General features: G+C 45.0%; 1 protein-coding gene across 1 annotated transcript; it reads right to left on the bottom strand.

Moving 5' to 3' along the window:
- Positions 1-7,554: 7,554 nt before the first annotated feature.
- Positions 7,555-8,414, bottom strand: LOC119656010 (trypsin beta-like). Its single transcript, XM_038062258.1, has one exon. It carries the CDS (start codon positions 8,395-8,397, stop codon positions 7,630-7,632), a length of 768 nt encoding a protein of 255 aa, XP_037918186.1. The 5' UTR covers positions 8,398-8,414; the 3' UTR covers positions 7,555-7,629.
- Positions 8,415-15,052: the final 6,638 nt, after the last annotated feature.

Raw genomic sequence — 15,052 nt, 5'->3', positions numbered from 1 at the left:
CGCAAAATTGTTTTTTTGATTTTTCTTGTGTTTAAATTTGGGTTTGTTGGCAACCAAGATTGACAATTCTCTGTCAAATGTATCCATGGTTGATTTTTAATGTACCTCATGAATTGGCTGTATAGAAAAGATATTTTAAGGACCTTGATATATTGGTATATCAATCCAACTCTATATATAGAAGCTATATATTAAAATCCAGAGGATTTAAGCCATACCTTGCTTATCATGCCATTCAGATTGGATTACATTTTTATTAAACGGAGCTTTGGTGCTGATATTCGCACTAATATTGAGCGCGTAGTACACTTAGATATCTTATTGGAAAAGCTCTCGTCGATAAAGATTGACCATTCGCAGATTAAAAAAGTTTGAGCTTTTAAAATTTTATTCAAATATAAAAAATAGATTTGGGAGAAACTGGGGAATTATGGTATACATTTTACAATAATATCAATTTGAGTTTATTTCTTGAAAAGATATTCAGGAGGAGCTTAGTAGGGGTACACATGAAAGATACGATGAAAAGTAGAGCTTCAATAATATAAACGTAAAGCTTGTGTTGCATAATGCCTTAGAATGATTACTTTCTTCTACTCTTGGCTTTCACAAATCAAATTCAGAGTTTTCTCGAAAAATTTCAGAATGTCCCAAAATAATTTTAGAATTGTCCGAAAGATTGGGAAATTTTCAAAACGAATTTCAGATTTAATTTATTAAATTTATTTCAAATTATTATTATTTTTATTGTTTATTTTATTTCCAAGTTGATGTGACAACCGCAGATGTCGGATTATACCTAAGTGACAGGCATTTTGACTCGGACGATCCCGATCCTACCTAAAAAAGATGGAGGCTCTCCGGAGGTTGCGTCGGGTGGTAAGTTAGTAGGAGATTCTGTCGAGAATTCCACGCAACATCGAGCACGTATGCAGAATGGTGTACTTTTGCATAGTTTGAACCAGACTGTGTGAGAGTCCCAGTACTTCAAGGGAAGCCGTGAAGGATTTAGGTACTATACCTGTAGCTGACAATATTATGGGAACTATAGCCACCCGCTCTAGATAAGAGCAACATCGATAATATACGCGAAGCGACCCGTCTTCTCAATTAACAGCACGTCAGGCTTGTTGTGTGGAATATGGCGATGAGTTAGAATTTGCCCGTCCCAATACATGCAGTGAGCAGTACTGTTTCCGGCTCATATCGGTAAACCAGACATATCCCCGAATTAGCCCATGCTTCTGTGCAAGGTGTTGATGAATCACTTTACATACAGCTTTATGCAGTGCAGCCAGAAATGAGATGTTCCAGCGTCTCTAACGCCGAACAACACAGTCTGCACTGGTCGTTCTCCACCTGCTTTTTCATTACAAGCATTTTATAAGCTCGGGTGGTGACCACGCCGTCCTGAATGGCAAACATAAATCCCTCCGTCTTGGCAAAGCGCTCCCCAGCACAAAGCCATCTGTTCGACAAATGCAAATCGGTCAATAGCTGCCAAAGACAATTCACGTGTTTACAGTGCATTGCCTTCGACTTCCATTCATCGATCCGCTCCTGGTCCGACTTCACTTCACTTAGAGGATTGGAAAATCGATCCTTCAAGTTAAGTGGAGTCAGGCCATAGTCCGCCTTACAAACAGCCGCATGCAAGAGACTCGCCTGCCCTTTGCTTTAAGCGCTCAGCGAGTCGACTTGGCGATGATGTTGTGTAGCCAAGTCAACTCCGTCCCTACCTCCGATGTCACGGGGCAGGTTCATCCGCTCCACGGCAGACTTTGGATGATGCATTCATAATTTCGGTATAGTTGCCCATATCCGCCGCTGGCTGTTTTCCAAATCGGTCTTCGTCCACGCTAATATTCCGACTGCATAAATCTGTGAAGGGATAACGAATATATTCAGTGCACTTATTTTATTCTTCCGCGAGAGATACGATTTCGGCACCAGCTTTATACCTCGCAGGAATTCGGACAGCAGAGCATCTTTCAGATCACCACCTCGAGCATGGGTTCCTTGCAGAATTCCTAGATACTTGTTGAAGTTTGTCTAGGTTATAGCTTCGATGTGGAGGTCACCAATGCTATGTCCGGAATGTGGATCCTGATGACCTTTGCCGATGGCTTGGATTTGACATTTCTCTAATCGAAATTCTAAATGTCTACTATTCCTAACAGATTTTAAGGTGGCCATCAGCACAACTATACAACTTGATGTCATCTAAGTATAGCAGCATCATTCAGTACCCATGAAAGGGGGTTCAGTGCCATTCAAAACCAAAGGGGGCTCAAAGAATCCCCTTGGAAGATGCCCCTCCATATATGGGTAGGCTATGAGATATTGAGACCCTCAAATGAACGTACTGATAAGGTGATATGACACCCTTCCATGATTGTCGCCAAAAACTCTATTACTTTCGGAGCAATGCGATAGATGTAGGACATCGATTAGCCAGGTGTTCGGGACGTTAGCAAAAGCCTTGACACAATCGATATAGCAACTAAGGAGGTTTCTCTGGCCTCTAGTTGCTTGTCCTACAACTACCGAGTCGATAATGAGTTGCTCTTTGCAACCCCTTGAACCAACTCGGCAGCCCTTCTGATCCTCGAACAGAATGTTGTTGGTCTCGAGGTGCACATTGAGCCTTCCACTAAGAATGGACGTTATGAATTTGTAGAGGGCTGGTAAGCAAGTAATCGGTCTTTTGTCTGCGGAATCCTGTACCGTGTCCTTCTTAAGGATAAAGTAGGTAATTCTTGTAGTGAGGAAGGGTGAAAATTCCTCCGGCCGGCTCATGACCTGATTTCTGCTGTGTGCCAACCGACCATGTTCTGCCCCCCTCCAGACTAGGATCCTACCCGTTCCTTGAGCTGTTTAAGGCTCCTCGAACCTCCCCATCAATAACTTCTGCAAAGTTCATCCACAGCATAGTGGCATGGTGGGTGCCTTGGGCGGTGATCCATTCAGCGTGTTGGGCGGGTAACCATCAAAGTCCACTTCAATATTCTTTCGCTTTCGTTACAGAAAAGTGTAGTGTTTGGACGCTCTGTTAGGATTTGTTGGGATTCGTTTAGTGATCTGCAAAACTCTGCTGGTTCCTCGCATACGTTGCATTCTGGACGGGTTTGGAGTGACTTTTGCCATATCGTCGCAACCGACTGAATATAACAGAAAGTTTTTGCTTTAGTATGTCCAAAATTTCAACTGCGGGTGTCTTACTAGGAATGCCGTAGTTCCCGTAAACCCTCAGCACTTTATTCTTAATCCGTGTGATGGCATTGTCAGAGCCCAGCAATGTCCTGCCTTAGTGAGTCACGCCGGCGTCTAGACAAATTTTCCATGGTGGATCTCTTCGGTCATTGAAGCCAATAACGCGAAAGCGAATCTTCTGACCGTGCAATCTGACAGCGGTAACTGCGCCACAATGCACAAGTGATTATACACACACACACAACGGGGATATATTCTCATCATTGATTTGAGATACAATTCTTGGAGTTGCTGGAGATGTATAAAGCTTGGGAAAACCTGGTCAACGCAAAGGATCCATTTTCGAGAATTCTATACACCCTCTTTGGAATTCGTTGCGAATCTCAGCGGAGACTTCAGCTGGGCGGTGAAGAAGAGTACTTCGGCGAGTACCTAAAGTTTTGTCCACAGTGCGGCATGGTGTTGTTAATGCCGTCGCTTTTGCCACCATTGGCTATTGTTCAGGGGTTTCCACGATGGCCTCAAGTCGAACATGTTTCCTAATGTACAATTGATTGCCTCAGATTGTGGTAAAACAGTTGCAGGAGACGGAGCAATGCTCCTGGTCATCGTGGCGCCTAGACGTTGAGCCGCCTCACGACTAGCGGTTTGGACGCCTTGCTATCCCCAACGGGAGCCCGACTCAGTCACCAAGTCAGACAACACCCGTCGGTTATTTGTACCGTACCTCAAGTTTCTCCTCCTTTTCATTAGATGGCTTTACATTTTATACCTAACTACCATAGCTAGCATAGGTTATAGCTTCCTTAGTGAGCAATCTGCGAGACTGCAAAGTGCCTGCACTTTCATCACCCATCCCCTGAGACAAATTTCGCTTTGAAATTTTTGCAGCATACAGGGTGCATTATCAAAGTAATGCGCATTGTTTTATTATGCCATGACTATACATTGCATAGATTGTGGAGGACGTTCTGCCCTTTCAAATGCCCTTGTCTCAAATTGTTCTTGTTATGGACACCGTCACACGCGATATCCAACGTCCAGCGTCCTACACACTGCTTTATGCAGATGATGTTTTCTTAGCATCCAGCAAAATGATCTCGAGCAACTTGTCCAAAAATGGAATGATCGCCTCTTGCAATATGGTCTGAGATTGAATCTGAATAAAACTGAATTTTTGATGACCGATCCCCATGAAACAGGCACAATCACTGTCAGCGGCAGTGATCTGCCAAGAACTGAGCGATTTAAATACCTGGAGCCAACGCTATCAGCTGATGGAGAACTGTGTTATGAAATTGCTTCACGCATTAACGCAACCTGGATGAAGTGGCGTTCCACAACTGGTGTCCTTTGTGATCGACGTATCAATGAAGGTCTCGAATCTAAAATTTACCGCAATGTCGTTCGTTCTGTCGCTCTCTATGGTTCTGAGTATTGGCCGACTATAACAGACAATGAACGGCGTCTTGCGGTAATGGAGACGAAGATGTTGCGTTGGACTAGTGGCGTGACATCCGAAATGAGGATATCCGCGATCGCCAGCGGTACTGGTTTATACTGTGTACTGGCTCAGCATTGATACCAGTGGATGCGAGGTCTATCTAACACCTCTACCGCAACTAAGGGGCGCGGCGCCCCTAACTTAATTTTACGCTTGATCCCACAAGAAGTTCTGCCCGCGATATGGGTATAACTGCAACAATCATGAAACTCGCACAACGGGCCGATGGGAAATAAACGGACTGAGACCATAACCTCCTGGAATTCTTTGAAAACATATGTGCTCTTAGAGGTGTACTCCGGTTGCTATGGTACCAGATAACCTCCGATGAGGTTTCGGGTCTGATCGCCTTTCTCAAGTACGTGAGGACGGCAGTCCCTAGCGTGTTGACTGGAATCGGTTCGGCGGGAGAACCGCAGCGAAACTTTTCCGCCAGTCAGCTCTTGCTCTACATACTATACAACACACAAGACAACACTTACACAAAAAATAGGTGACTGTTCGCCCATCACAGCAGCGTTGAGGAACTCCCTCCTTCGTTGAGTTTGCGGGGGGTGAAGGGGAACAAACATAGAGAACATGAAATTAGTCCCCTGAGTCTGCCCCACACAGACACAAACTTCCATGGTCCATCAGGCGGAAACCCATCTAATGCCCAAAGTCTATGGCAACCACACTTTTAATATACTCATATGTGGCCCAATCTTTCAAACAGTCGTTTCCTGATTCTATAGGCCGTAGCATGTCGAACTATCTCTACATCAAGAGGAGGAACATCCAACATAAGTTCCATGGCGTCGGTCGAAACCGTGCGATGCCACTCATTGACAAGCGTAGAATAGCTGCCTGTCCTGCACTGTCATCAAAATCTCATATAACATAGAGGAAACGTAGGAAGAGCGTGGAAAGAAAACCCCATATATGTGGATCTAGCAGCTCTCTTACTAAGATCCCAATCACACTTCAGCACACACCGCGATTTTGACTCGCAAGTATGTCACTTTCTGCCGGTATTTGAAATTTACACAGTTTTATTTTACTACGTACGGATGACGTAGGTTGCCTTTCTTCAATATCGCGACGGTTTTCCGTATTGAGACCGCTACACTGATTTTAAGAGAGCGCATACACTTGGAATCCCGCTGCTCAAGCTAAAGTGGGCTACTTCCCTCAACAAGAATAATGAGATCATCTGGGGAAGTAACGCATTCAGCCACGGTGGCAAGTTCCCTTAACAGCTTATTCATAATCAGGTTCCATATAAATGGAGACTTCTTAGCACTGATGACGGAACAACTGGTTCCCGAAATATCGGTATTTGCAAAAAAAAAATCAACACAAGCGAATGGGAAAAAAACGCTTTTATTGTTCCAAATGGACCTGCTTTAGACCCCTGCAGGCACCCGCGATTAACATTAACCAACATACGTTCACTGACTGACTATCACCGAAGAGCTAATTCCTGGCAGCCACACTCACGAAGTTCCGACAAGGCAAATGACCAACGCAGGTAATCAAATGTCCCTGCGAAATCTACGAAGGTTCCAACGACAACAAAGTTTTTCACATGTATTAAAGAGTCGTCGGTGAACCCGCCAGTTTGGGAGCCAGATGGGTCGACGCTAGATAAGATTTTTTCACCCCCAGTCGCTGGATCATAATCCTCTCCAAGACCTTACCATAGGTCGGAAGGAGATCAACCCTGGCAGCCTTCCAGAAAGCCGGGAAATAGCTCTCCCATAGACAACACTCTTGCAGACATTTGATGTGAAATGGGATAGTCCTCCAGATGGTTTTGAACATCTCACCAGTCATCCCATCCCAGCTAGGTGACTTGCGAGACCTGAGCCTCGCCATGTTCTCCTCGATCACACAACATCTCAGAGGAGGTTCTTTTTTCGACCTCTTCGGTTGATCGTCAGGAGGCACCGATGGGTTGGATTTCGGAAAAAGTTCACCTAGCAAAGCATAAACACTATCACGAAAGGCCTACATAGACTCTCCGTCCACCTTGATGTCAGCAATATCGTAACTTCGTTTCCCTTTGTATATCCGTTAGGCCCTTCCCCAAGGATCATCGCTATACTCAGCGGACGTTCAAGATGCGACAGTCACAATATAAATTAGGCCAGAACCTCGGGGGAAGTTATCCGGGAAGTCAAATAATTCTACAAAACTTAATGATTTTTTTAGTTGCTAACTAAGGCTCTAAGTTTCGGAACTTTGGCGCTCTACCTTTGGCAACTTTCAATAGCGTTAATATCTCTGAGGTATACTTTCTAATACAATTCCCGGGATGTTCTAATCGTATTGAATTTGTCAAATTACTGGAAAGTAAAGACGCGTTTTCTCTGGAGTTTCTGCTTTAATGGGTTCAAATATCTTCGTTTAGATTAGAACTAGGCGATTGTCAAGCCAACCTAGTATGGTAATGCCATTTTCGCGTTTCCATTTAGTATAGAGTCGGCTTCGGTTCAATGTCATTTTCAACCCCAATTCTTTTTCTTTTGCCTTTTGGTGAATTGGCATTCAATAATCGGTAATGGGTTGGTTCTAATTAAGAGAGGCAAAATTCTTCTGTGAAAAGCAAGTTTGGAGATTGATTTCCTCTGGATGTTGCGCTGGAAGATTTGGTTTGGACGGAATATTTTCGACAATAAGCCCATTATACGATTCAAAGACCCCAACAGAAGCCCTGTCCAAGAAAGCAATGATCACAAGAGGACAATGGGGAAAGTTTCTTGTTTTGTCAAAACGTGAAATTGAGGTCTACTCCTTCCATAATGTAGTATTGATTCTGTAATTCAAAAATAGGTTCCGAATGTCAAACCAATCAATAAAATGAAAATTATTTCTTTTTTTAATTGATTTATTCCACACCATTATATTCAGAAAAATTAAAAATTGAAATCTTATGCGTTCGAATTGATCCAGGAAGCATAAGTTGCAACATCGGTGTACACTCCTGGATAGTCGGCTTGAGCACATCCCCATCCCCATGAGACGATACCAACTTGGGTCAATCCACTGTTCAATGGACCACCGGAATCACCTTGGCAAGCATCCTTTCCACCTCCTGATACTGCGGCGCATAACATTCCTTCCAAAATCGGATAACCGGTGGGAACATAGGCATCACTACAGTATTTCTTGTCCACTATCTTCACCTCAACTGCTCGAAGATTGATAGGAATCTCACTTGCTCCTTCGGATTCTGTACCCCAACCGCTCACTATTACACTCGATCCAACTGCAGGGGATGCACTCGGAAGTTGAATTGGTTGAATAGTGTCTGAGAACACCCAGTGTTCCTGACAAATGGCCAATGCTATGTCATTCTGTGCAGTTGATGGAGAATAGCCACTATGGATGACAATATTGTCAGGATAAATTGATGATCCACCCGAGTTACGTTGACTCGAGCCGGCGACAAAACGAAGGAGGAGTTTAGATGCTCCATAGACACAATGAGCAGCAGTCAACACCACATTGGTTTTCAATACGGAAGCTCCACAACGATGAGACCCAATGTATCTGATGGAGACTTGATATGGATACTTCTCAATGGTTGTTTCTTCACCACCAATGATCCTGCCATCGGGAATGGGCAGCGCTCCTCGAGGAATGGAAGCTCCAAGGATGACAGAGGCGAAAGCTGCAATTAGTAGTACGCGAAACATGTTTGCGAATACATTCCGCTGTTAGCCAAGGGTTTTTATACGAAAATACATCTGAGGCAATCGTCAGTTATCCCGTTTAGATTAGATTGCACAGATCTGTCATGTCCATTTGATTTACAACCGAATCATAAAGTTATAGCCAGATTGCATTTCAGGTAATTACTTCGAGTCATCTAATTGGTTATTAATTGGCAGAATAATTTATGATATCTCTAATTTTTTGTTTGCATTGTTTTCAAGTTTTTTGTTTGTTTAGGTTTATGGGTAAAACTGATTATATCTGTGATATCATACTCTGGTGATAACTACTAAAATAGCCCATTCACCATGATGCAATTAGATTTCAAATAAGTGAACGGCTATCACTACATATATATTTTTTCACAAAGAAATTTCATTCTCAGAAACCTAACTTCCTGCGGATGTGAATATCTTAAAGAGCATGTAAGGAATGCATTTATTTCAGTAGACTTGGCGAAATAACTGCGCTTGTAGCGTATTGGCAGTTGGGAGATTTTGTGTTATAAATAGGACAAACTTCCGTTCGTAATTTGCCCTGGGTTGATACGATCTTTGAGCTGATTACATCCCAATCCTACGGCGATGTTAGCATTATCCTCGCCACATTTGCCGGTATCAGTGGTTCCCCTTAAGTTTCCTCTAAGTTTTTCCTCTCATCCCTGAATTTTGGACAGAGGAGAATATATGCTCTGCGTCCTCAGGAACTTCCTCTCAGCGAGAACCTTGAGAGGTACTGGCGATATCCCCCATACTCCGTCAGCCTGTGTGTCCACGGACTCTTTCCCAAGGGCTCCTGCTATCTATTTACAGATCTCTCCCTTTCGGCGTTCTTCATCTGCGACAAAGGAGAGATTGACTTCAGATTGTATATACTCGTCATCTCGTCTGCCAAGATGTCAATATTCGAGCCTCATCTGAGATGGTTCTGAAGGAAGAATACACCTTTACGGCTGTCCTCCTGTAGACCGCACTCAGTCTATGAGCATTACATGATGTGCTAAATGCCTTTCCCCAAATAGGGCTGACATAAAGCAATATCGAGCTAACCACCCTCACAATAAGGAGACTAGAAGTATACCTCCCTCATATTCGGCATTATCCTTGCCAGCTCACGGTTTCAACCTTGCGCTGGAAAAAAATAAAGTAGTCATCATGATCATATCGATCAGCGAGTTGACTATAGAGTCAAAACCAGCGGTTAAATACTAGGGACGCGGCCTTGAATCGGCTAATGGCGAATATCGGGGGCCCTATATCGCTATATCTCCTTATGGGAGCAACGCAGTCGGATCTGCTCTATGGTGCGGAGGTATGGGCTGGTGTCCAAGGTATGCGAGGTATGAGCTGATTGCCAAGGAGCGCAAAGCTATCTACCGACGTAAGGGCGAGAACTTAAGAGAGGTGGTTGCCCGTGAAGAACGTCAACGCACCCTTACCGAGTTGCAACTTTTTTGGCAAAATGAGCCAAGGGGCAAATGGCCTGAGCGGCTCATCGACAATTGGGGTAGGTGAACGAAACGCACGGTGAGATTGATTACTTCCTTACCCAACTTCTAAGCGGGCATGGAGGTTTTCAGTCTTACCTGCACAGGATTGGCAAGACGCCATCTCCTTTTCTCTTGCGAGAGGTAGGACGGCTATCGTCAGCAGCTTTAAGCAGACACAGGGAAGCTCTCTCCAGACTACATTGTCAGAGAGATGCTGAAGAACGCTGGCAGTTGGAATCGTATTGCGCATTATGTTCGGGCTCTTCATATTGCGAAGAAGATTAAACTCGGCCGGCGGAGGGATCGGATGGTAAGGGGGACAACTCCCTTCCTCTCCTCCCCTCCACTTGGTAAAAGGAATTCCCTGACTTGAAGGCTCCCAATACCGGGAGAGGGGGAGGGCTAGCCCGAAGTAATGTGTCAAACGGTTCCAGGCTAGTTTTCTGATGACAGGGAGATGTTTAGTTGGTAGTCCGACAGCGTACTGTTCCGGGAGTCCAATATTCTGTGCGTAAACGGATTCACCTAACCTGCTCCAAAAATTATCCTTGCCAGGGCCATACTCGCCGTGGTTCCCTTTTCGCAAGCATTGTGCACATGCTGTTTCCAAGTTGGGCGTAATTTCCCTTCCGGCGATTAGTGATGAGAATCGCATTCGCACCCGTCTCTTCCTCCGCAAGTGCCAGTCCAGCGCTCTCTAAATAGGCCTTAACAGCACTGACTACTTCGTAAGGGTATAACCCAGTATCGTCTAGATGCACACCATTACAACCAATGCATATAGCAGTATCCCACTATCGCCTCCTCCGGGACCGGAAGGTAGAATACATCGTTGTACATGATGTTCCACCGCAGTGGGCCCAGTACGGAGTCCCGTAGAAAACTCGCGCAGACAATGTACTCTTTGGGTCCATCATCGGTAGCTACCGCCAATCACTGCGAAATAGATGGGAACACCAATCGTCGCCAGGCACTTCCGCATAAGCCTCCAATTGGTGGAATTAAATGCATTCCTAACGCCAAGGATTACCACCACGGACCACCACCAGTAACAATTTTCATGGCATCAATGGTTGATCAGGCTTTACGGAACCCAAACTACCCATTTGAAAATCCTCCATAGGGGTTTCAACCAATATTGTTCCCATAGTATCTAAAAGACATGTGGGTCTATAGGATGACAGTTCGCCTGAAGGTTTGTCAGCCGTAGGGGCCAGTACCAGCATCGACTGCGTCCATGTTGTAGGTAATAACCCCTTCGGATATGCGAGCTTCGAACAATTCAGCGGATTTTACGGCGAGTTTAAGGGCTCTGTTTGGTATGCAGTTCAGGCTTGGAGCTTCATTATCACCTATTCTGCTGTAGATCCCCAACAGTTCGTCCGTGGTTACTGGAGGAATTGCCATCACATTCAGAGGTACAGGGGAATAATCCCTGGACGATTTTCAACTAGAGAGTAGGGGATGTGATCTGTGGGGATGATCAACCGTCCCATCAGAATTCTCCACCGCTTCCGTTTCCGAGCAGAGCTCCTTATCGCATACTTTTGTGCTCCGCTGAATGGCAAGCTCAGGTTTTTGCGGGCTACCTTGTAAACATGCTCCTTTCGTACCTGTTCACTCCTCCCTATCGCCCTCTGAGGCGCTCGTCTGGCTCGGTGGCAGACTGATCGAAGGCGGGCCAATTCACTATCCCATCAGTAGTTGCGTCTTCTACTAGGGAATAAGCACAACCTAGGCATGGATGTCTCACATGGCTTGGTAATGCAATATGCGACATGGAGAGCTCTTTTTATGGGACCACCTGCCCATCTTAGTAGGGTGCACGCCGATATCATGGCTTCACCAGTCGTGCCAGTGACCCACCGACACCACCAAAGTTTATTTATTTATTTATCAGACAATAAACAGAGTAAACTCCAATTACTTATTGTTTTCAGGAGGAGAAGAAAGCAATAATCTTATCCAATGCTTAAGACTACTTAAAGTAGAGAAGTTACAAGGATCAAGCTGGTGTGCGTTGTAATTTCGGCAACACCTAGGAATCGGAGAATGAAAGTAGATTTCGAGCTCTGCAAAGGGCACGTTGAAAACGTCTGCGTTACGTGATGTAGTTAGCGGCGGTGCAGTCCATTAGACAAGAGGAAAGTTTAAAAAATGTGCATAAATCCAGATAGGATCTATCCTGCTGTAGGAAGGGAAGGTTCAGAAAGAGGGGCGGTAGGGGTAGTCCACACGAGGGTAGCTTTTCTCAAAGAGGAGGGAACGGGCGACTTTACGTTGCACATTTCCAAGAGCAAGACAATCACAGTTTCAAGAAAGTGACCAGATCACAGAGCAGTACTTGAGGGTCTTCGTCACGAGGGAATTGAAGAGTGCTAAGGAGGATTGGATGGGGTCAAAATCAGAGGAGGAGCGAAGTATAAAGCCTGACAGAGAATTTGGATGGAAGTACCTTGTGATTTACAGTGTTGAAGGCTTTAGCGAAATCAGTGTAAATGGTATGTACTTCTTGCCGTGAATTTTGACATTTGGCGACAAAGTTGGCAAAGCCAAGTAGGTTGGAGGCAGTGGACCTACGCTGAACCAAGCCGTGATGCTCTTTCACTATGTGGTGGCCAAGCAGTCGCTGACAGACAACCAGTCGCTGACATATCTTTCATAGATTTTGGAACAGGAAGAGAGGAGGGAATTTGGAGGGCAATTCAGGCAAGCGTACGATCGCCGCTTTTGTGAATGGGGATGATGAGAGCCTCTCCCCACAAGCCGGGAAAATGTTTCTCTTCGAGGCTTTTGTTCAAGATAAGAGTGAGGGGAAGGGAGATCGACTGACCATTTTTGATCAAAAAGAGGTCTGGAAGACCATCGTAGCCAGGGCCGACATTGGCATCAAGCTTGCCAGTGAGATACTCGACAAGGAGAGGGGTAAGAAAGGGAATGGTAGGCGATGCAGGGAAGACTTCATCCAATAGCGGTAGGAATTGGGAAGCAGGAAGAAGAACATGGACTGAGGAAAAGTAGTGACAGAGAAGATCACAAGATAGTTGGGGTTAGTTAGCTGAGGAGCCAGAGAATTTAATGAACTGAGGGGATAGCTGGGCACGACAGTGGGAGTTACGAATGTGAGACCATAAAGGTTTTATGTCTCCGTGCTTTAGTGAGTCTTTAGCACTGATCAAATATTCGTTTCTGGACTTACGTATTAAGGATTTCACCGAGGAACGTAGAGATTTAAAAAAACTAAGTTAGCATAGGTTCTAGAAGATAGGAACTTCTTCCTCGCAGTGTGTTTTTGAAGAAATTTTTGGCAGACTGGTGAACAGGGTAAGAAAATCAGATAAAATGGTATAGAAGGCATTGAGTGCTTGGTCACGCGGTAATGGGGAGAGAAGGGCAACCCAGTTGATTGCCGCCAGGGCTGAGTTCGTGGAGTTGGGATATCTGAGCATCGAACTCGGTAGTAAGATGATGGGTTTCAGAGGCACTGTAAGACGGTGCATGACGGGATTGGGAAAGGCAACGCACAGGAAGGTTAAAGTGGACAAGGTCAAGCGTGACACAGGTCTACATGAAAGCGGATAAGGAAGGGAAGAGTGGGTGGAGTTATTAGCGAGGGAGGGGAAGGCCAGGCCAGGAGAGCATGGGAAAATTAAAGTCGCCACAGAGGATGACATGAAGTGAGGGTAACAAAACGATTAGGACCTCCGATAATCTGTCGAAGAAATCCTCGAACAGAGAAGGCGGACTGAGGCAAGGAAAATGTACACAGAATATGATAAAAGGGTATACGTTTGGCGGAATAACTCGTTTGGTGGCAGAATCGTAAGTGGAGGAAGAGCAGGATAAGATGATTTCGGCGCGGAGAGGGGGCTTAACAGCTATTAGAGCACCTCCGCCTGTTGTCTCGCCAAGCGCAGTCTCTGTCACAACGAAAGACAGAGTAACCTTCGAGGAGCTCGGAATCTAAAATCCTGTCATTCAACCAGGTTTCAGAAATAACGATAGCAATTTCTATATGGGTACTAGGTCCTAAGCGACCCTGTAATAATTGAGGTTTATTTGAATAAACTTCATTTTTTAATTCCAGTCAACGCCTTCCTGAATTCCCGGTGTTTACCACTTTCGCAATATGCCGGTTATCCCCTCCTTCCTTTCCTTCGCACCTCTGGAACGCTTCCTATGATAGCCTACTAAGACTTGGCATTCGGTTGCGGGACTTGTTGCCGGAGGCACTGTTGAACAGGCCCATAGCAGACGTAGCATATCGATGCGATTGATCAGCTGGATGATGGCTCATGATTTTTGCCTTGTCTTGGAAAAAAGCGCGGTAGTCAATTTGAAGCTTGCGTCTCCTTCTCGCACTGTCCCAGAACTGATTCTGATGATGATCGCGAACGTAAAACCACGTACACTCGCAAAGGCGAAGATTTAAAAGAGGTTGTTGCCCGTATAGAGCGGCAAAGTACGCTATCTGAGTAGCAAATCTCTTGGCAATATGAGTCGAGAATCACATGAGCTGCACGGCTCATTGGCAATCTAGATCCTTAGCTAAATCGGAAGTATGGTGAGACAAGTTATTTTCATACCCAACTTCTAAGTGGGCATGGAGGTTTTCAGTCTTACCTGCAGAAGATTGGGAGGGCACGATATCCTGGTAATTGTTCTGAAATGAATTCGGGTTCAGCACTCCTTTTTCTTATGTGAAAGGTGGGATGTGTTTTTTTGTAACTTTATGCCCACAGAGAGTTCTCTCCAGACAACGTCGTCAGAGAGATGCTGAGGAGCCTGACAGATGGGACCGTGTTGGGTATTACGATTATGTTCTCCTTGGGGCGAAGAATACTGAGCTCAACCGGTGGAGAGACCGAAGGGCAAGGAGTTCCGTGAGTTAACAATTTTTTTCTTGCTCTTTAGCGAAGAGGAGGTATTAAGTTGGTATTCCGTGGCGTATCTTCAAGGAAGTCCAACACGTACACGCATTCACCTTCACAGGGAACTTAGACAAATATTGCTGTGACTTGACAAAGCAAGCGGTTCAATTTTGCGGAGTCATTTTGAGCTAGTCCCCAATTTTAAGAACAACTGGGGACTTGTGACTTTTAAGAACAAAGACGATGTTTTACCTCTACTCCAAGAGAAACGAGACC

Source organism: Hermetia illucens, chromosome 4 (genome assembly GCF_905115235.1).
Source record: "Hermetia illucens chromosome 4, iHerIll2.2.curated.20191125, whole genome shotgun sequence".
NCBI lineage: Eukaryota > Metazoa > Arthropoda > Insecta > Diptera > Stratiomyidae > Hermetia > Hermetia illucens.
This window is presented reverse-complemented; position numbering and strand designations above follow the sequence as displayed.

Excerpts from the sequence above, each read along its gene's own strand:
- LOC119656010 (XM_038062258.1), bottom strand. The coding sequence starts at position 8,397 with ATGTTTCGCGTACTACTAATTGCAGCTTTCGCCTCTGTCATCCTTGGA.